Genomic DNA, 23925 nt, shown 5'->3' on the forward strand with positions numbered 1-23925 from the left:
ACAGCAGTATAACCTACATTAGCAGCCAAGGCTAATCCTACACATCAGAGTTTAGCAGGTCTAATCTTGGCCTGTAGGATATAATACCTTCTTAAAATGAATCTCAGGAGAGAAAATATGTAACCACTGACAAAATTTTACCTCATAAAAAAGAAACGTAGACAGTTCTTTGCTTTTTTCAACAGAAAGATCAATTATAGGTCTAACAAGCCTTATCAATAGCAGTAGCCTCTAGTTTATTTATTTTTTGATGAAAGTGAAGACCAATTATAAGAGCCAACTAAGATAAATGCTAAAATGCGACAAATTTAAAATTGATACACGATAATCTGAAATGGAAAAAAAGAAACCTGGAGAGTTTCAAATAACTTACGTTAGAGACTTAAAAAATGGAATGAAAAACATAAATCTACTTGTCATAGTTCTAGAAATGGGTTAGTAATTCTGAGTTTTTCTTTTGTATTTGTCTGAAGGTAAAGGTATTGGACAAAATTGATCTTAGGGGTAAGTTTTCCCTTTTTTCAAATAAGCCTAATTTTCTTACTGAAAGATGATTACAACACTCAGTAGACATTTCAACACTTACATGGTTTCTGCCCTTACAAGTATAACCTCCTCCCTCCTCCTTTATGTGTGCTGGTAATAGCCATAAGCCAAAAGAAAGTTTTTTTAGCCTAATTTGCATGTGTTTTTTTTTCAAACCAAATTGTCCATATATTACTCTGGTATAAGCCTAGGAGACCAGCCACACATAAGGAAATGTGTTAAGAAAACAATTATTACTTCATAATATGCAGAATCATCATATAGGGTTTCAACAGGATCACAGTCCTTATTTCACTCCAAGCTGTGATTTAAGGTAATAATCCAAGTTGGAACTACTCCCACTCCCCCTAAGAAAACAGCTTAAAATTCTTCAAACTAGGCCTAGTTTAAAATATTCCTAATTACTTAAACTACTGAGCTGATGTCACTCCTAAGGTGGATCACTAACCCTCCTTCCCCTAATGAACAAATATATAGCCCCAATTATGTATACTCAATGAACTTTCAGCAGCACAATTCTGTTTCTATTATTAATTTAAACACTTTAAAGTAAACAAGCAGCAAAAGGAAAAGAATTGTGCTAGCCTATCAGAATTCATTGAACTTATATAATTTGGGTGTATTAGCCTATTAAATTATTAATTAAACCCCTGTATAAAAGTGGCACAAAAACACAATTTAAAAACTATAGAACAATATCAAACACTTCAATTTTTTTCCAGAGTCATGGAAAAACTAATTGTCAAGAGAATACAAAATTATTTCTAATCAAATCTTCTTTGTCATCCATCTCAACACGGTTCCTGTAAAAAATGTTCATGTAATACACAGCTTTTGGAAGTAATTACTGACTTCCATAGGATTACAGATGAAAGTCTCATGTTTGATTGCATTTATATAGATTTTTCTAAGGCATATGATAAAATTTCCATTCTGCTTTTACTTCAAAAGTATGAGGTATACCACCTTGGTGCCAGAATGTTGAATTGGAATGGTGATTATCTAACAGGCAGGATGCAGAAAATGATTGTAGGTGATGCTTTGTCCTCTGCTGAGATAGTTTTAAGTGGCATACCACAAGGCCTTGGTCCAGTACTTTTCTGCCTTTTCATCAATGACTTGCCTATTGTTGTCCACCATTCCACAGTTAAAATATTTGCAGATGATGTAAATCTCTACTGCTCCTTGACAAATTCAGATGAAGCTTTGTTGCTTCAAAAAGACTTGGATGCAGTGCACAATTGGTGTAATGTTAACTCCATGTTTGTCAACAAAAATAAGTGTAGGTTTGTCCATTACTTTGGCAAAGTAGAACAAAGTTACCAATACCATCTTGCTGGACATTCAATCTTACCTGTTGAAAATGTCTGTGACCTTGGTGTTCATTTTAATTCTAGTCTTGGGTTTGACAGGCATGTCTCTGAAGTAACTTGTAAGGCAAACTATCAGTTATTATGTCCTAGATGGAATTTCTGTAAGTTTAATCTCTGTTCATTCATTACCATTTATAAATAAACAGTTCAACCTATACTCGAATACAATTCGTCGGTATGGTATCCATTGAATAAAAAAGACAGAGCAAGGGTTGAAAAAATACAGCAAAGAGCAACTAAGCTTGTACCTTATTTGAAACATTTGCCATATGAAAATAGACTGCACAGGCTAGGATTGCCAAGTCTTCAATTCTGAAGGGATAGGGCAGACATTATTAACAATTCCATATAATCAAAGGCATTGATAATTTAAGTACATGACAGTTCTTCACATTTAATGATGCTAACAGGACCCATTATCACCCACATAAATTGTACCCCTCACTTTCAAAAAAGAAAATTGGCCAACATTCATTTTACAGCAGGGTGTGGAAGCCAAGTAAATCATTTTTAAATATTTTATAGTATTATTTGTCAGTGTTTGTTGTAGTTGTTATTTTCATTGATTTGTATGTGTGTATTATGTGGTCAGTATTGTCATAATTTCTATATATTATGTTTATTGCAACAAGCTTGAAAGCTTACCATACTTGGTATTAATAAATAAATTATGGGATAGTAAGGGCTACTCAAAAGTAAACACTATATAATTATTGAAGTTACTATATCACTTGTATCATACCTAAAAGCAGCTCATTTTACTTGCCCCCCCCCTTCCCTGCTAATGTACAAATATAGTGCCCAAATTACATATATTCCATGCATTTTGTCACATGTCATGCTTTTCTTCAAATATATTAATGGTAAAGAAGTAATGTTGGCTGGATCAATGTACAGAATTCAGAAGTTGTTTGTTGAAGTATGATAGGCAGGGGGGATTGTAAAATGAATAGCTTTTAGAAGTGATACAGTTAAGTATTTTAGGATTTTTTAAGTTGTTTTCAGAATTCAGAAGTTGTTTTATTAGGGGGATCAGGTATGGAAAAAGTTTCAAAACTGTCAACACTTTAGCAGCACAACTTGTGTTTGACTACTTTTCTTTGAGCAAAAAGTATTTTATCTGTAAAATGGTATTTTCAGATAAAATATGCCAAGCAAATTTGAAAACTGCCAAGTAACTTTGTTAACCCACTTTGTGCATGGGAGTGGTGGGGGGAGGAAGTTAAATGAAGAGCTTTTAAGAATGATACAAGTAAGTACTTAAGAATTTTTAGCATGTGTTCCCTGGGGAGAGCCTCCAACAAGGTTGACTCTAGGTTGGCACTGTGGAGTGACATGCTTGAGAGGTGTAGCATAAAAGGGAGATTATACCAACAGCAATGAAAGGGGTAAAATGAACCTTGACTAGATGCCCGCTTAATTGGACTATCTGTCTTGGCTTTTTCTAAAATTGGCCATGGCTTGAATTTTCCCATAACTATTCCATTTTTAATTCATTTTAATTAAAAATGGAATAGTTGTGGGAAAAGTGGGCATCAAGTCAAGGTTAATTTTACCCCTTTCATTGCCATTGTTTCAAGTCACTTTCAGGGCTTTCAGATGTAGTTTTTTTTAGTAGGCCTAACTCTAAACTAATACCAATGTGGGTCCTAGTTTGCAACATTACTCAATAGAAGGAAATGCTATAAAGTTCTGACATAAACCTTTTAAAAATTGCAAATACTTACTTCTATCATTCCTAAAAGAGATTTACTTTGCCCTTGCTCCCCCTAATGTGCAAATATATAGGAAATTATGCCAAAAAAAATATGTAAAAATCAATTCTAATCAAAAGCTTAAACAGCAAGTTAATTAATATCCACTCAACATCAAATTACATTTAGACAGTTTTTTTTTCTGTTCCTGCTAAAATCCTTCATAAAATTATATTAAGGACACTGGATTGACAAAAAAAAAATTTCTGAAGGTTTGGCCTATCTAGATTGTTTTAAAGCTAGAAAATCTTAGTATTGTAAAGCAGTGTTTTAAAACATGGGTAGTTTTCAATGCTGAACCTAGGCTTACAAGACATTACTGTAGTAGTTATAATAAGTATGACAGTACAAGACCCTCAAGGTCCAAATCAGCAGTGCTGATCTCCATTTTGTGGCCCTTCAGCCAGGAAGTGTGATGGGGGGCTGGGGCCAGCCATCCTGTGCTTTTGCACACACTTTCTGCTTACCTGCCTTAGATTTCCCCAGGTCCCCATTTAGAGGCTGTAACTCTGGCTGAGCTTACCGAGTCACACCACTGACCCCCATCCTAAATTAAATAACAGGCTATGACAGGGATCAAACCCATGCCCCTTGGACAAAGAATTCTCAAACCAGCATGCCAAACATTTAGCTGGGACAGCATTAGTGGGCTACTAAATAACATATTCTTACTTATCTATCACCGAAGCAAAGTTTTCAGTATCTGATAGAAAAAAAGAAGAAAAAAAAGGTTTAAAATAGGCATAAAAAGTCCCACAATCAAGAGATTATTAAAATCTTTAGAAACAGGGAAAGTTGACCCAAAAGTCAGTTTATAGATGCAAAAAATATCTTGCTGTTGAAGCTGCAAGCAGGCTAAAATTCCTCTGGATTAGTGCATCCAAAAGGAAAGGAACAATAAACCAGCCAATGATAGAGTTTTACAATTGTAGCTGAAGAGCTTAAAGAAGGCATAATTAATGGCCCCATTCTCTGTCATCTTGAATGCAGTAAACTTTTTAATCAGGGCAAGAATGCAGTGGTACCAATTGGGAGGGTGTCCCTGTCCCTCTAGCTTTTGAAAATAACTATTTCGAGTGTTGAGAAATGCCCTTTTGGTATTCTCATTATCCCCCCCCTTTTTTTTATAAATTGATGCCACTACCATTATGGATTCAGGAAGGGAAGATCTATTAACAATAATTTAACATCTACCTTTGAATGAATGAATGAATGTTCTTTATTACCCATCTATAAACAAAAAAAAAGAGAATCATAGAGCACAATAAAAGAAAAAGAAAGGAAAAATAAAACAAACATGTAATGAAGATATACACAAATTACCAATAATACCACAATTACAAGGATGATTGTATCAAGATTTGTCTGTACATACAAAATTTCTTGAAAAGCTAAGGCTTTTGACATAGCTGCTAAACTGCAAGCTTTGTGCTTCCTAGCAGTGTCAAGATAATGATCATGTAGATGGAAGGTTAATCTTTTGGATGTTTGCCAGTGTATTTTCCATTTAATAGATAACGAATGCAAAATATTGTATAACTGGGTTCTCATCCTTAGTGGTGTTCCCCTTGGCACCATCTATATGTCAATTTAATTCAACTATCTAATGCATGTCCAACTTTCGTCCAGAATCATTGAACTATGTTTGCTTATGACATAAAGTTATTTGGCCCAATTTCTTCAATTAGTAATATGTTCCAGCTTTTTTTTTTGGCTTGTTATGTCAATGGGCTATTCATTGGAAGCTAGAGTTTAAACACTGTATAATGCAAGGTCTCCCATTTGGTCCATAAATTCCCTGAACATTCTATTCATATTCTAACTACAGATATAATTTACAAGTTTATGGGAGAGATCTTGGAATTACTGTGAAATGCCCATTCACTTAAGAACCATTCCCTATCAATATTGTGTAAAAAAAAAGTCTAAATTTCCAAGATGTAAAAAACAGAAAAACCGAGGTGACATGAATCAGGCCTAGAAAACCTTAGATTCTTCTAACCTTCTACCCATAGTCTCCACTCACCTGGTGCTGCCATTCTTGAGAATACTCAGAAAAGTTTCCCATTATCAATGAGAACAGTTGCCCTCAGCTTTTCAAATGTAAGAAAAGGATAGACCCTGTGTCAAGTTTTTGTATTTGCTTCTATGACATATAGCTTTGTACTGAAGTTCCTAATCACCTACTCTATCAAATATCCTGTCTAAGAAAACTGTGGGTACTTGTAGGATAGGGCTCTACTTGCCTGTTTCATCTGAAGTTACATTGAGGGAATAAATAAACTTTAAGATATCCTTCCAGGCCCTAGTTTGAAATATAGATCTATTCCAGAAGGTTTTATTGATTATTCTGGTTCAAAACTATTAGAGTTTGTGAGGAGCAGTTATTTAAAAATTAATAAGGGTGGTTCTTTTTCTTTGTTGTACCAGTAACCTCTGTGAAATCAATTAAGATAAAATTTGGTAGAATGGAGTTTCCTGATTTTAGCTATCCATACAAGAAGAAGTCCTATTTGCACAAAGTTGGCTTTTTGCCTGTCACAGCAGTAACAAGTAAGAATCAATTCAAAAATAAATGTTGAACAAGAAATGTAGGCTGCCATATCCAATTTATTCTAAGATTTGAGAAGTTGTGCAGTGAAAAATAAGGCCATGCATCCTGCTGATAGTTTTAATAATGTCATTCATTAATCAATGTTCAGTAAACTCTTTCTGAATATAAGATTCAAATTTGATTTATCTTAAACTTGCCTTACACAATTAAGTGAACTTCAACTTCAAATCATACCTTATTGAATAGCCATTCATTGAAACCGATATTATGGTTGCTGTATAGACTCAATGTACATATTATGAACATAATTAAATTAGATATTTTATATTATCCCGGGGAAAATAGTGCATATTTTAAATTTTTCTCTGTTAAATCAATGAGGTCTGACTAATTAAGGTTAGTAAAGATATGCATATATAAAATAAAATAAAAAAAACTATTGTGAGACTTGACCCTAAAATAGACCTCATCTAGGTCTCTAGGGACAGAGCTGTTAATTGAAATATGTAGTTTTAGTTTTTTTCTCTCTTGTTGTTATTTTTCTGTGTGTTTTTGTTGTTTAAAAAAAAAAAATGATGTCTCTCTCTCTCTCTTAAAAAAGATAAGTTTTCCCATTTCTCAAGATGGTCCAGAGCTTTGAAAAATCTGATGTATTAAGGGTTCTGTGGAAGAATGTAATGTTTTTAGCTAACTGTGACCCAAAAAAAGAGGAGAACCTCTAACTTAAATTTTAAAAGTTGATCGACATAAGAAACTAGACCTTTACTACAAAAATAAAACCACCAAAACAACCAAAAGGGAGAATGATATGTAGCCTAGCACATTACTGGGAGTAAATTTGAATTTTGATTTCTGTATGCCACCAGGAACATCAATAGCACCAAACTTATGTGTAATCCCTTGGCTTCTATACCAACAATTCTAACACCATAAATACTTGTAAAAGTGAAAATTCTAAACGTATATATCTCGCATCTATTGATTACACAATAATGGGTGTAAACCTGATAGTAAAAGAATTGAGTGGTTACATTATATTGAATAAAATCTTGCTAAAGCCTTAATTGAATATTGGTGATAATTTGGGAAAATGTGTGTTTAACCTTATTTAAGTATACTCCTAAAATCCCAAATTGTACCCCAGCTTAACGCAAAAAAATTACTATTATGCATAACCTATCGTATATTATTATTATTATTTTCTTACTTGTTATACTTAATGAAGGGTACTGTTTCAGGGACCCCAAATTTGACTAAGGATGGTCACGAAGTTAGGACATGTAAAGTTGCTGACAAAAGTGGTTGTGTAAATTTTAGTGTTTGGGATGAACCCGGACAAGTTTTGCAGGTGAGGAAACAGAAACATAACAAAATACAATTGGAGTAGGCTTATACTCCAAGTAGGATTAAAGGTTACTAAGTAGGTTGCTAAGATAGTAGGCTTATAACACAGACAAATTGAGTTTACTTGTAAAAAAATATTGTAAATTGTGCTCTTTTTATTTCAATTTATTCACTAAAAATCTATGTAAATAAAATTTCATAATATGTCTATTTATAGAAAATTTCATAGTATATAAAATTTCGTGTATGTCTATCTGTTTGTTCAATGTGCGTTACTATACTGAGATAAGATAAGAGATAAGATATTTATTTCAAAAAAATCACTATCACAAGCCCTCAAAGGGCCGATTTCGGACTTCGGAGTCGACTAATAAAACAAACAAAGCAAAGAACACAAAGCTAATAATAATAAATAATCAAATTATGAGTCAAAAAAATAAATAAAAAAATATATAAGTCAGAAAAAAAAGGAAAGGGGACAAAAAAGTATAATAACACAGAAATGAACAAGAAATAAACATATATATCTACAAATTAAAAGCGACACTAAAAAAAAGTCCAAAAACTCACAAAAAAAAGAACGAAGCATAAAACACACGAAAAACACATATGAATTAAAAGGGAAACTAAACCAAAACAGCGGGAGGCAAGCAAATTAGTGTAACGACCTAAAGCACCTCACAAAAAAAAGAAGGGGGGGGGGGGAGAAACTAGTTGGCTATTTTATTTATTTTTTCTGTGATGAAGGGGACAAAGGTTTTTTCATATCTGGAAGTAACGCAGCGAATGGGAGACAAAACTGGGATAGGCTCAGAAACAGCTCGAGGCTGTCGTAATCTGGATGGTGAGTGACGTTTGGGGAAAATACTTGCCGTCCGAGGGTTCGTTATTGCATTTTTTGAAAAACGGAGGCACAACGACGACCTCCTTCGCTCAAGGGTTTCCAAACTAGCTTTTTTTAGGAGCAGAGAGTAAGGCACCTTGCCTTCTTTGAAAATTATTCGCAAGGCTCTTTTTTGGATTGACTCAATTTTGTCTGATTCTTCACGGGAGATGCCAGGGTGCCAAACTGGACAAGCATATTCAAGATGCGGACGGACAAAAGACGTGTACAACCTTAAGGAGTGAGAAGGGGGGACGCTATATTTATTTAGGAGCTTAAGGAGGGCGATAGACGCATTAGCTTTATGGATGATATCTTTAACGTGGATATCCCACTTTAAATTTGAAGAAATTGTGACTCCAAGTAATTTAACCGAGGATGCATAAATTTCAGGAGGGATAGGATTAAGAAAACAGGGCGAGGATTTGAGGAAACAAATCGGCATTATCATGGACTTAGAGGGGTTTACGGTCATATCTAGGTCCAAAGCCTCACTTCCAATTTCATTGAGAATACTCATAGGGTCACTTAGTAAATTTCTGAAGCAACTTTCAACAATCGTTAGGTCATCAACAAATTTCCAACGGTCTGGAACTTCCTTCGCAAGGCTGTTAACCATGACTGAAAAAAGGAGGGGGCCTAGGAGAGTTCCTTGGGGTATGCCATTGTAGATAGGGAGAGGATTTGAGTAATGGTTCTGGTATTTAACCACCTGTGATCTATTTGTTAAAAAGGAGGCAACCAATTTTACCAGTAAGGGTTCGATATTGAACTCGCTTTCTAGTTTCTCAATTAAAATATTGTGGTTAACAAGGTCAAAGGCTTTCTGAAGGTCAATAGAAATTAAGTTTAGCCAGGAATTAGGTTTTTCGAGGATTTTCCCGATGTGGTCAATAAGAGAAACGAGGTAGTGGGAAGTAGAAGTTGATTTTAGGTTTCCAAATTGTTTCAGGTCAGTAAGAGGTAGGATTTTTTCCTTTAGCAAATCTGCAAGGAATCCTTCATACAATTTTGAAAAAATAGGAGTAAGCGTAATAGGTCGAACGCCATCAAAGCCAGGCTTTCCGTTTTTCTTTTTCAAAGGGGTAATAAAACCCTGTTTCCAAACTGTTGGAATTTGCCCAGACTTAGTAATTTCGTTAAACAGGACAGACAAGGGCTTAGACAGGAAATCACCGAAGGCTCTAATAAGAGGAAATGGGATATCCAAAGGACAAACACTTGTCTTTCTTAGTTTATCAATTCTTCTTTCAATCTCAGACGGGGAAACAGTCGGGAAAAGAGGGGATGGGGCTCCTGTTGATAATTGGATTTGCAATGCTGGAAGGCTCTGGACAATGGAAGCGAGAAATTTATTTAGACTATTTGCAGTAACATCAGGGGGCTCTGGTAAGTTGAAATTAAGCTGGTCAAGACTCCTGCCAAATAGCTTTTTAACCTCGGAATACCAGTTTTTTGGCTTATTAGTGAACAATTCTTCGATCTTATTTTTGTAGTATGATCGTGCCAATTTACGAATTTCTCTTTTAATTGATTTTCTTAATATATTGGCTTGATCGAGTTTACCATTCTTAAACAGCTTCAATTTGGTTCTAATTAGTGTTTTTATTGTTTGATTAATAAAGGGTTTGTCACTTGAGCACCTTTTAAACCTTTTTTCTGGGAAACAAATTTGATATTTATCAATTAGCTTTTTATGAAACGTGGCTGTTTTCTCATCAAGGTTTTGTAAGCTATAAATGTCGGACCAATCTTCAGTACTCAGCCACATACCAAAAGAAAGAAGACCAGAATTTTGAAGGGGGCGGTAAGTGCTATAAGTCTTTGAGAAAGTATGCTTAAAAGTTGAGGAGGGGGACAAAAGAATGGAAAGATGATAACTCCCACCTAATGGGGGCAAAGTTGAGGGAGGGGTGTAAAAATTATACATATTAGTTAAAATAACATCAAGAGAGGTATTTCCCCGAGTCGTCGGTGTTTTAACAATTTGCTTTACTTTAAGTGAAGCGCACAAGGAATCCATTTTAAGGTCATTGGCATCGCCAACTAAAAAAAGGCCAGCATTGGGGTACTTAGAAATAACAAAATCAGCACTTGCCTGTAATTGCTGGATAAAATTACGTTTTGACTCGATATTTTGATTTGGGGAGTAATAGAAAACAGCTATTACAATTATACTAAATGGACGAGGGAGTACTTTTGGTCTAACACTTACCCAGAGGATTTCATCATACTCGGATAAGTTAGGGACTAGAATAACCTTTGGGTAAAGGTGACTCTTAGTAAAAAACAGAACTCCGCCAGCTTTTTTCCCGAGTGGGTGGTCTGAAGGACGGAGTTTAATAAACTCTGAATAATTTGTCAGGTGTAGGGACCCTGGGTCATGGGGTTGAACTTCAGTAACAGCTATAATATCGATCAAATGTGATTCTGAAACCACCTCGAGTTCAGTAAGCTTTTCAAAATTAAGACTTTCAGCATTAGTAACTAAAAGCTTAGGAAAAACAAACCGATTGGGGAATCGCGACAGGGAAACTTGATGGGTTTGAGAATTTCCTGGGGGGTAGGGTTTTAATTTAATTTTATTATGCTTTGGAGAAGAAAGGTAAGAGAAGGATTTGCTTTGGGAATTTGGATGTGGGGGGACGGGTAAGGATATGGACGAAGCACGAGGACTTATTATATGACAATTATTGGACGGAAAAAGTCTCAGACCTGAGTCACGTTTACAGGATAGGCACGAGGGATAAAACGAATGGGCTGGGGTTTCGTAAGGTGCTGGGAAAGGGGGGCTGGGTGGGAATAGTGATTCATGTCCGTCAAGAAATTGCTGGTTTGCGGCGGAGTAGGGAGGGTATGGGGCAGCATACTGTAAGGGGGAAGGAAATATGACTTCTGTATACGGAGAGGGAGAGGAGATAACAAGGGGTAAGGAGGGGGAGTATGTAATCGGGAAGGGTTTATTAATTGTTGATCTGAGAATGCAGGGGGATAAGAATGAAAGTCGACAGGAACCTGACCAAGGGGAGGAGGGGGTCGTGAGTGCCTTCGACGCTGCCCTAAAAAAGGTTGGGTTTTAAACCTACCCCCCGCGTCTGATGATACATGAGCAAAATTACACGACTTAAAATGCTTAGTAGATTTAGCAGGATTAAGGTGGCTTCTGGGCAGCCCAGTTTTGTGGAGCCTACTACGACCTTTAATTGGCGATTCAATATGAGCTTTTGTACAGCCAAAGCACCTTCCACTTGAAAACTTTTTACAAATATCAACATGGGGGTATTTACACAGATTATTTGTACAACGGCTAAAAACAAAAAATTTACAAATGTGTAAATATTTACAATTATTAGAAATACATCTACTATCTAAGAAGTTAAAACACACATTAGGTTTATTACGCGTAAAATCATTAAGCTCATTTTTTTGAATATTTGATTGCATTGTGCAAGAAACTTTAAGAGGTTAGTTGGTACAAGATCTAGCAAAGGTTTTTGGTACAAAATTCCCTCCCTCCCCCCAGTCCCTCTTAATGTTTAGTCCGGGATTAGCTCTATTGTGGAAAGCATGATGTTTGTGTTTATTGATTCAGTGCATTTTTGTGTTGCTTGGTGTGTGGACTCCATACCCAAGTAAAAGGGAATTATTGGGGGAATTTTTTGAGGGAGGGTAACAGGAATTTTCTGTTGGCAATTTCGAGGGAGCAGAATGGTTCTTGGGGGAACTTTTACTAGGATGGAGAGTTTTCTGCATGGGGGATTTTCTCGAAGTTCCTTTGTTTTTAGATCGCAGTTACACGTGGCCAGTAAGCTAGTTTTATGTAGAAGAACCAATCAGATGTTTTTGTTCTTTCTACTGGCTGAAAATTTGACATAACAAAAATGAATAAATAAAATTATGATTAAAGCATGGATGTCTCATGTCTTCTTTTTCTAACATACGCTTAATTTAACATCATTTTAAGGGTGTATATGCATAAGGAGTGTAGTTTAGCATTGCCAACACGGTACAATTGTACCATTTTGGTACAATGCAGTACAACTGGATTTTTTTGGTAAAATACAAGTTTTATGGTACATTTTGTTTTACTTACCCCTTCCACACTTGGATACGTTCAAGATTTAGTTTGTCGAAAATTTTCTTTTGTAATGACAAATTTTAAACTGCTGTTTTTTGTTGCCAAATTTTATTTGGCAACCTGGTACAGTTTATTTCATATCGTTTGCAACGCAGGTGTAGTTTCCACGTTTTACAAGAAACTACTCTGATTTTAAGAATATAACCCAGTTGTTAAAAATCACATAGCAGAGGAAAATCAAAATTTAATTCCCTCTTATATCGTTATATTCTTAAAACATAATTGATTTCCACTCTTGTTGTAGAATTTCTAAAGTAAAATTGTATTTCTGAGCTGCTCTCCCAAGCAGACTCCTTAAGGATTCTGGAGAACCTTTTGCTACCTACCCCTAAGTATTGGCATCTATGTTCTATATCGCCTTCTGTTAAGGTATATCGGTGAATATTAGCCTGGAATAGCCTGGATGGTTTTTTTTAGGTGTCTGTCTAAGAGTAGTTAAAATGACCTCCTTCTCAAGCATTTGAAAACAAGATAACCTTAAGTGATTTTTTTTTTCACAGTTGAGACTCCCATTTCCAAAAAAAAATCTCCCAATGCCCCCCTCCCATCAATATAATTAATATTATAAGGGGGTGATTCCTGGCTACCAAGCTTAGGGGGGGGGCTTAGAATTAGCACAAGTTGTTTTGAAATAAAAAAAGATATCAATAATGAACAACAACTAAAGTTAACGATAAGGTCAACATTAAAGCAGTCAGAGATTATTCCCTGAAAGCTTTAATTAAAAATGAAAAACAAGAAAAGAGGGTGAACAAGAAAGTGGAAAAAAAAATGAAGCGAAAATACAAAATAAATATTTTGGCAAGGACTAACCTTGGACTTTCGGCAAGGGCTAAGGGCACTGAGGACGGTCAAGCCATCCTCAGTGCCAAGGAAACTAACGTGTTTAAGTGAAAATTAACAAAACAGAAGTAACACTTAAACAAACCACCAAAAAACCAACCCAGATTAATAAAAGACTATTCATAAATTAGACTTTGGAAAATTTGTCTTCTGAGCTATTAAAGCAGCTTTTCTCCTGACCTGTTTTTTTTTTTTTTTTTTTTTTTTTTTTTTTTTTTTTTTTTTTTTTTTTTTTTTTTTTTTTTTTTTTTTAATACGATCAAATGACTGGTCTAAAATGGCAAAGAATATTACCTGATTTTCTTTGTATTAAATTATCGTAAATTGATTTTGTAGAAAAATGGCTGGAGTGTCATTTGTGCTTTGGACAAATTTGTGTATATTATTAATAGTCTTTTTTATTATCAGAACATTTTAATATACAAATATTAATCAAGCTTTCAGAAAAAATGCCTTCTTTGATAATCAGTTTATTTTCTATACTTCAAAGGGATACTTATTTATGTCATTATTTTCTTCTTTCCCCTATTGGTTCTTCCTATTTCCCACAAAGGCTAGAATGTCATGTGTGCTTTACTGAAAGCGATATAAAGCTATTTTTGGACAATATTTTGTTATTTTCATCATTATAATAAAAAAAAAAATAAAAGTACAAATCAAGTTTTTATAAAAAAAAAATTAATTTTCAAGAATAAATATATTTGCGACAATAAATAAATTGTTATTTTTGGAAAAGCTCAACTATTTTCATCATTTGTCTTTCTTTTAATCTCATTTCTTTCAAATGAAAAGAAGCGCTACATATAAATGTATAAAACGTCATACAAATCTTCTGATACCCCACCTCAGTATAAAAAAGAAATTTGTGAACTTGTATCTACTCTATTAACATTATTTGAGAAGGAGGGGTGATTCCTGATAGCCAAGATTAGGGGAAAACTTAAAATCAACAAAACTTACATTGAAATCAAAAAACGGTGTCAATAATGAACAGAAATTAAAGTTAATGATAAGGTCAAACTATAGCCAGTCAAAAGTTATCACAAGTAAGAATCAATATGCCTCCTCCTCTTCCCTAAAACTTGACTTACTGACTTAACGCCCTTGCTCAGCAGGGTCGCCACTGTAGAGGGAACTGGTTGACAACGCCGTCAGTCTTCTCCATATAGCCCTGTCCAGGGAGTTTTCCCTAAAAGCTTTGGGCAAAAAAAGATAAAAATGTTATAAAAATCATGAGAATACGACGATCATTTTCAGCCAGTGGATAAACCAGAGTTAAAAGTCAAAAACAGGTATTTTGGCTAGAACTTTGTTACCGCATTCCGGAATGTGTACTTGAGAAGTGCAGACTAGCCAACGAACCTAAAACGCTCTTTGAATTCTGTTAGGATGGGTTTGATGACTGCAATGCCAAGGACAAGGACATTGAAACACAAACTTTTTGTTCTCTGGAGCCATCTTAGGTCTATTCACAGCTGGAAACTGGGATTTTCGAGGATTTTGTTTTTTGGGACTTCAAGGCAAGTGTTTTTTAGGACGGTATCGCATCTTCGTCAGTGTTGCAACGTTGAACAGCAAAGAATAGCTACAAAAAATAATAAAAATCTTTTTAATAAAATCACACTCAAACAACAAGTGATCTGATTCTATGAACGGAAGGGTCGCTTGCCCTTTTTACAAGGACATTATCATGGTCTGTCCTAACATGCTTCACACCAAATATTGTCGCTCGCCATGTTCAACATGTCTCTTCGGTGATTTGTTAAAGCTTCGGTGATGTATACACCGGTACGTGCTAATTTTGCTTTTTTTTTGAATGCTCTTTGGACAATATATTTGCTCTGGAACTTCACTATTATGGGAGCTGCTTTACCAGAACCATCAGCGCTAATCATGTTCTGCTGGAAGTGAAATATGCTTGTAATACGTCTATCCGTTATATAATGGACCATCAATTGCGACACTAATACGGGCAGCTAAAGCAAAGGCCATTGCTAAATTGTTTGAAGTAATCAAAGCCCAAAAACGTGTCAAAAATGAAAATGAAGAATAAAGATACGGGTGGTTAGAAGCTATGCAAAAACAACAATTAGAGCGTGTCAAAAATAAAATGTAGAGCAAAGAAACACGCGGTTAAAAGACATGCGAAACCGAACATTTGAGCGAGTCAAAAATGAAAATGAAGAGCAAAGACACACGCGGTTAGAAGACATGTGACACTGAGCATGTGGGTGAATCAAAAATGAAAATTAAGAGTAAATACACGCGCGGTTAGAAGAACAGCGGTGGCGTGTCAAAGATGAAAATGAAGATCAGACACATGTAGTAAGAAGACATGCAACACTGAGCATGTGACCAAGTCAAAAATGAAAAATAGAAAGCAAAGACACACGCGGTTAGAAGACATGCGACACCAAACATGGGAGCGAGTCAATGAAGATCATCACGGAGAGCGAGAATCAAAACGTGTCAAAAGTGAAAATGATAGCTATGATGATTGGGTTTGGGATTTTTACATAGATTAGGTCATCAATGCCTACCATACCTTTGTTTTAAAAAAAAGTTCGGAGGTATATATTTCATAATGACGAAAGACAAGCCGATGTAAATCGAACTAAACAAGGTGAAAATGATAGCGATAATTATTAGGTTTTGGATTTTGACATGGATAAGTCATCAGTGCCCACCATACCTTTGAAAATCAAAAATCTGGACTAGGTAAACCATTGGTTACACTACCTGAACAATTAAAAGAAACAATATATCTTCGGTGATATATCTTTCATAGTGACAAAATACAAGCTAATCAAAAGAAGAAGTTTTTGTCCCACCACCTGAAAAATTAAAAGAAGCAAAGGTTTGGCATTATGTATTTCATAATGCCAAGAGACAAGCCGAAGCAAAGGAAGAAGTTTTTGTCCCACCACCTGAACAATTAAAAGAAACAAAGGCTTAATGATATGTCTTTCATAATGACAAAAGACAAGTAGAGGCAAAAGTTAAAGGTTCAATGAAAAAGTGTAATTTTACAAAGGCAATACTTTTAATTTAAGATCCATTTGGACGTCATGACATCAAGAAAAGGCTCAAATTGACTGCGTTTAGAAGACAAATGAGAGTGAGAATCCATATATAGAAGCATGCCGCGTGCCCGAACCCAGGACTATATATATACATATATATATATATATATATATATATATATATATATATATATATATATATATATATATATATATATATATATATATATATATACTATATATATATATATATATATATATATATATATATATATATATATATATATATATATATATATATATGCTACTGTGAATGTCCGAAATCTGGTTAATGTTGGCATTCACCGGTGAATGTCCGAATTCCCTTTTCTCTTTTTGATTTAATTAGCTTTGCGAATCAGCTTTTTTTATGGCTCTTGGTATCTACCAAATGACATATAGCGATCGCAAATTCTTTTGGTCGGTCTGTCGGTCTGTCTGTCTTGGTTTTGCAACTTCAGGCACTTTCGAGCAAGCTAGAACGATGAAATTTGGCAGGCATATCAGGAACCAGACCAGATTAAATTAAAAATTGTTGTTTCGCCGATTCGACCATCTGGGGGGGGGGAGTGGGGAAGGAACCACTTACAAATGGGTGATCAGATCCTAATGAAATTTGGTTTTGGGAAGGATATCGTGTCTCAGAGCTCTTTTTTTTTAATCCCAACCGCATCTGGTGATATTGGGGGGGGGCCTAAAATCTTGGAAAACGCTTAGAGTGACAGGAGCGTATCTGCCCTCTTTGGGGTAGTTGGGGCTGGGGGAGGGTTAATTCTGAAAAATAAGGTATTTTTAACTTACGAACGGGTGATCGGATCTCAATGAAATTTGATATTTAGAAGGATATCTTGTCTCAAAGCTGTTATTTTAAATCCCGACCCGATCTGGTGACATTGAGGGGAAGTTTGGGGGGCGGAACCTAAAATCTTGGAAAACGCTTAGAGTGGAGGGATTGGGAAGAAACTTGGTGGGAAAAATAAGCAGAAGTCTTAGATACGTAATTGACATAATCGTAACAGATTCGCTCTATTTGGGGGAGTTGTGTGGGGGGCGGTTAATTCTGGAAAATTAGAAAAGATGACGCATTTTAACTTACGAAGGGGTGATCGGATCTTCATGAAACTTCATATTTAGACGGACCTCGTAATTCAGATATCTTATTTTAAATTCCAACCGGATCCAGCGTTATTGGGGGGGGGGTGCAGTTGGGGGGACCGGAAATCTTAGAAAATAATTAAAGCAGAGAGATCAGGATGAGACTAGGTGGGAAGAATAAAAACAAGTATAAGATACGTGACTGACATAACCGGACCGGAATCGCTCTCTTTGGTGGACTTGGGGGGGGGGAATAATTCGGAAAAATTAGAAAAAATGAGGTATTTGTAACTTACGAACGGGTAATCAGATCTTAATGGAATTTAATATTTAGAAGGATCTTGTGCTTTAGAACTCTTAATTTAAGTTCCGACCAGATCTTTTGACATTGGGGGGAGTTGGAGGGGGAAACCGGAATTCTTGGAGAACGTGAAAATTGGGGTATCTTTACCTTACGAATAGGTGATCGGATCTTAATGAAACTTGATATGTAGAAGGATCTTATGTCTCAGATGTTCCATTTTCGACTCGAATTGGATCCGGGGACATAGGTGGCTGGAGGGGGGAAACAGAAATCTTGGGAAAAGCTTAGAGTGGAGAGATCGGGATGAAACTTGATGGAAAGAATAAGCGCAAGTTATAGATACGTGATTGACATAATTGGAACGGATCCATTCTCTCTGTAGGACCTGGGGGGTGTTAATTTTGAAAAATTAGGGTGTTTTTAACTTAAGAACGGGTGACCGCATCTTGATGAAATTTGATATTTAGAAGGAACTCATGTCTCGGAGCTCTTATTTCAAATCCCGACCAGATCTGTTGACATTGGGGGGTGTTGGAGGGGGAAATCTTGGAAAATGCTTAGAGTGGAGGAATCGGGATGAAGCTTGGTGGGTAGAATAAGCAAATGTCATAGATGCATGATTGACGTAACCGTAGTGGATTCGCTCTCTTTGGGGGAGTTAGAGGGTGGGATCCAGTGCTTCGGCGAGTTTGGTGCTTCTGGACGTGCTAGGACGATGAAAATTGGTAGGCGTTTCAGAAAACTGCGCAAATTGACTTGATAAATCCGTTTTCCCTGGTTCGACCATCTGGGGGGCTGAAGGGGGAGGAAAAATTAGAAAAAATTAGGTATTTATAACTTACGAGTGGGTGATCGGATCTTAATGAATTTTGATATTTAGAAGGACATCGTGACTCAGAGCTCTTATTTTAAATCTCGATCGGAATTAAGCCTCTGATTTTCCTTTAGATCAATCTATTGATTCTTAGAATTTTGTTAGAGCTCATACCATATGAGCTCTTAGCACTTTGCTCTTCTGGCCTCGTCACAAGTGCCATATTAGCTCTTAGCTCTTGTTAGTCTTATGGAAGCATTGATGGTAAAAGTTAAAGTTAGGTTCGATTAGGTTATAAGAAACTGGGTTATCAGCAAGGGGTTGAGAACCTAATCCAACCTATCTTGTCAACATCAAACCTTGCATAAAAGTAAAAACGTTGACTAGCAACACTAACTAAATCTAAGGAGAAAAGAAGATATGTCGGATATTTACCCATTTTGGACATTTACGGTATATATATATATATATATATATATATATATATATATATATATATATATATATATATATATATATATATATATATATATATATATATATATATATATATATATATATATATATATATATATATATATATATATATATATATATATATATATTGGACCAGATTAAATTAGAAATAGTCACTTCCCTGATTCGACTGTATGGGAGGGGGAGTGGAACGACGGTTAATTTGGAAAAATTAGAGAAATCAGGCATTTTTAACTTACGAATGGATGATCGGATCTTAGTGAAATGTGATATTTAGAAGGATCTTGTGTCTCAGAGCTCTTATTTTAAATCCCGGCCAGATCCGTTGACATTGGGGGGAGTTGGAGGGGAAACCAGAAATCTTGGAAAACGTTTTGAGTGGAGAGATCGGATTGAAACTTGGTGGGAAGAATGAGCATAAGTCCTAGATTCACCATTGACATAACCGGATCAGCTCTCTTTGGGGGAGCTTGGGGTGGATTTCCAGTGCTTTGGCGAGTTCGGTGCTTCTGTCCGTGCTAGGACGGTGAAAATTGGTAGGTGTGTCAGGGACCTGCACAAATTGACTTGATAACAGTTGTTTCCCCGATTCGACCGTCTGGGGGGGATGGAGGGAAGGGAAATCGTGAAAGTTGAGGTATGTTTATCTCACGAATGGGTGATCTGATCTTAATGAAAACTTGGTATATGGAAAGATGTCATGTCTTCGATGTTCGATTTTCAATGCGGATCGGATGCAGGGACATTGGGGGGTGGAGGGGGAAACGAAAATCTTGGAAAACGCTTAGAGTGGTGAGATCGGGATGAAACTCGATGGGAAGAATAAGCAAAAGTTCTAAATACGTGATTGACATAATTGGATCAGATTCGATCTCTTTGGGGGGAGTTGGGGGGATTTCAAGTGCTTTGGCGAGTTCCAGAATAAGCACAAATTCTAGATGCGTGATTGATATAACCGGACCGGATCCGGTCTCTTGTCACAAGTGCCATATGAGCTCTTAGCTCTTGTCAAGGTATGTTCTCCTACTTGTCTTTTTTGTTACCTTCAGTAACCAGCTACATTCAATAACCAACGTGCACATCCAGTCAGAGTTGCCACCTGTGTTGTGAGAGGCAGTTTTAGCACTATTCATTCATTCATTTATTGAATACCAAATACACTATACAGCATATAATACACCATGTAAAAACAAGATCCCCTGAAGTTAACTTGTTGGGGGATCCATTTCACTTAACACACTATATCAAGGATAGATAAATCCAAAAAAGGGATAATATAATAAATACGAGAAAGAGACAGAACCAGACCAAATAGACATTACAAGGACATAATATAGTTGAATTCAAATGATTTGTTAAATTAATTCTATTAATGAAAAAACGTCGTTAAATAGACCGCAGTGTAAAATGAAGAGGCATATCGGATGGCATTGAATTCTAAAAAGAAATAGAACAGTAAATTGGGGATTTCTTAGCAGTTGTGGATGAATTCTTTGGAGCAGATAACTTGCATGGTTTATTTTTGAAGTTTGCCTTAAAAAGACTGAACGCTTTTGTGCTATATGGGTTTTAAATGTAAAAAAGAATCAATGAACACTCCTATGAACTTAACTGTAGTAACCTGGGGGATTTCATCCTCACCATAAAACAAATGGATCATATCACTGGCTCCAACATACGATATGACATCTTAAACCTCATAATCGCACTTTTTTTTATTGTTAAGCACCATGCCATTAAACAGACACCCTTTTTTAACATTATCAAGAAGATTCTGAGCTTTCTGTGCTGCCAAACTAATGTTGGAGTCTAGCAAATAATGTAGGGTGAACAAAAGAATCAAGACCATACACTAGATCATTAATATAAACAAGAAATAAAAGGGGACCTGATACCGAACCTTGGAGAACTCCCTTAAAAACTAGTAAAGGTGGAGAGCATGTAGAATTAATGGACATATACTGGTATCTTACTGGAAGATAAGATTTGAACCAATGAAGGGGACCACCATGCTCTTCTAAACGAGTCAATTTAGATGTCAATAGAGAATGGTCAACCATATCAAAAGCCTTCTAAAAAACTAAAAATAGGCCAAGTACATATAATCCTTTATCCATATTAGGACGCACAAGTTCAGTGGCGTTAGTCAGTGCATGTGAAGTAGAAAAAGTTGACGAGAAACCATACTGGTGAGAAGTTATTAAAGGCTTTCCTTCAGCAGTGTTGGTGCTAAATAGGATAACTGACGAGAAACCATACTGGTGAGAAGCTATTAAAGGCTTTCCTTCAGCAGTGTTGGTGCTAAATAGGATAACTGACGAGAAACCATACTGGTGAGAAGCTATTAAAGGCTTTCCTTCAGCAGTGTTGGTGCTAAATAGGATAACTGACGAGAAACCATACTGGTGAGAAGCTATTAAAGGCTTTCCTTCAGCAGTGTTGGTGCTAAATAGGATAACTGACGAGAAACCATACTGGTGAGAAGCTATTAAAGGCTTTCCTTCATCAGTGTTGGTGCTAAATAGGATAACTGACGAGAAACCATACTGGTGAGAAGCTATTAAAGGCTTTCCTTCAGCAGTGTTGGTGCTAAATAGGATAACTGACGAGAAACCATACTGGTGAGAACCTATTAAAGGCTTTCCTTCAGCACTGTTGGTGCTAAATAGGAAAGAAGAAAGCCTCTTGTGCATAACTTTTTCTAGGATCTTCGAAAAGACAGGAAGGATAGAAATAGGCCTATAACAGATACATCTCCCTTCTTATGCAGTGGGATAACTTCAGATTTTTTAAATATATCGGGAAATGCACCGGAGGAGAAAGACAGATTTGTAAGATGTGCAAGTGGAATAGAGATAAACTTTGATATCTTTTTAACAACAAAATTACTTAGGTCAAAATGATCGATTGAGCGATAATTAAAAAGGAGGGAAATAACATTTTGAATTTCTATTCCACTACAAGGATTGAGAAAAAAAGATATTCCGGCACTGGAGATGTTAGTTACGACTTGGTAACCAGGAATGTCTACTGAAGGCAAGGTAGTGAAGAAGGTGTTGAATTCGCTTGCTGCTGATTCATTGTTGATTGGTGAGGCGTCTGGGTTTTCGTAATGAAATGGAGAACTTTGTGACTTTCTGCGGGAAAGTACTTCATTAATGACTGACCAAACCTTGCGTAAGTTACCTTTGCATTCATCAATCCTATTTGCAAAATATATCTTTTTTGCAGTTCTTATGGCAGACGTGAGGACATTTTTATATTACTTATTCTTTGCTAAATCATCAGGGCATTTACTATTCATGCGTTTCTAAATAACGACGCTTTCTTATATGTACATCTAACTAGATTTATTGTCATCCATGGGCACTTCGGGGTAAGACATTTTCGTCTTTTTTTTTACTGGGAAATTCTTATCCACCTATATTTCCATACGCTTAGTGAAAATTGTGCTAGTAATATTAACATCTTTATCATTAAGTACTTTCGACCAATCATTCACCTGAAGGCATGAGATTAATTTAGAGATATTTGTATCACTATAATGTCTAAATAGGGACTCACCTTGCTCATCCACAGTCTACTTCACGCTAGATTTTGGTATAGAAAGAAAAATGGGAAAATGGTCAGAAAGATCAGATAAAACAATTCCAGAGGAGAATTTTAAACTAGAAGAAAAAGAAATACAAATGTTGTCTGTTAGGGTAGCTGAATTTCTAACAGGGTCCAACACGTAAAGGGAAAAATACAGTTGGCAGAAGTCCTGCTGAAGATAATATATCAAAGTAATGGTCTGATTCTTTTTCTGCTCCAATTTTAACAAATTGCAGTTCAAGTCACCAAGAATACACACACATTTTTGGGGGAAATTCTCTACCTGAGAAAGCTCCTCAAATAATTCACAAAACAGGTGTGTAGAGAAAGGAAAGGACTTATAAAATAAAAATATTATCTCATAGTTTATCATCGGGTCATTTATATCAATAATCAAAGAGTAAACCATTCTACTATTAGATACTGATGAAAAAAGACCTTCAAGGTCAGCCCTTCTGACAGACTTATGCATAGATTTGATAAGCAATGAAACTCCCCCTGAACACTTTGTTAGCATTCTTGGGATATGAATAGCAATTTAGCCCATTTATGTCTTAGACCTGGAATATTTACACAAGATACATTAAAATCACTACTAGAACCAAGAGAGGGCAGAACAAAAAATCATCAGTAGTATAATAGTTACAGCTGGACTTAGTTAGACATTCAAGAATAGGATCTGCAGTTTCTATATCACTTCTAGCATTACAACTTGGTTTGTCAAATACAACTGAATCGAGTAGTGAAGAGCCCATCAGATACAAAAAATCAGAAGAACTCATGAAGTAAGCCTTAAAAAAATATAAAGATAAACACAGAAACCATGTTGTGTCAAGAAAATTAGATGAGATTGACACAAACACACATACACTGCAATCTAAGCTAATCATGTGAGGACCCACTCTTTGTAGCTAGAAGACCATGGAATGTGTCAACTTTATTAGTCCTTTTTAGCTTTATAGGCTTCCCATCAAGAGTTTTGTGAAATATTTCTCCACCACTGGACCACATAGATTTCATACCAAACTTGGCTTTAGCATAGTTCAGAACTTCCAGTCTTGTTTTGGTTAAAGATTCTGACAAGAACACCCCATTTCCTTTTAGATTTTTCCCTTGCTTAAGGATAAGTTGTTGCACTCTTGAG

The 23925-nt window shown here is 35.8% G+C and overlaps 2 protein-coding genes across 2 annotated transcripts in view; one reads left to right on the plus strand and one right to left on the minus strand.

The window, feature by feature from the left end:
* The window catches only part of LOC136031029 (transcription initiation factor TFIID subunit 3-like), a 61959-nt gene extending 61701 nt beyond the window's left edge, over positions 1 to 258 (minus strand). The window contains exon 1 of the mRNA XM_065710216.1: positions 142 to 258. The gene's annotated coding sequence lies outside the window, so the exon portion shown is untranslated. The remainder of the gene's footprint in view (positions 1 to 141) is intronic.
* Positions 259 to 275: 17 nt separating this feature from the next.
* LOC136031030 (SOSS complex subunit B1-like) overlaps positions 276 to 23925 on the plus strand; it is a 33596-nt gene continuing 9946 nt past the window's right edge. The window contains exons 1-2 of the mRNA XM_065710217.1: positions 276 to 434; positions 7466 to 7575. Coding sequence (XP_065566289.1) covers positions 335 to 434; positions 7466 to 7575 — 210 coding nt within the window. The 5' untranslated portion in view covers positions 276 to 334. The remainder of the gene's footprint in view (positions 435 to 7465; positions 7576 to 23925) is intronic.

This window comes from Artemia franciscana, chromosome 9 (genome assembly GCF_032884065.1).
Source record: "Artemia franciscana chromosome 9, ASM3288406v1, whole genome shotgun sequence".
Taxonomy (NCBI): Eukaryota; Metazoa; Arthropoda; class Branchiopoda; order Anostraca; family Artemiidae; genus Artemia; species Artemia franciscana.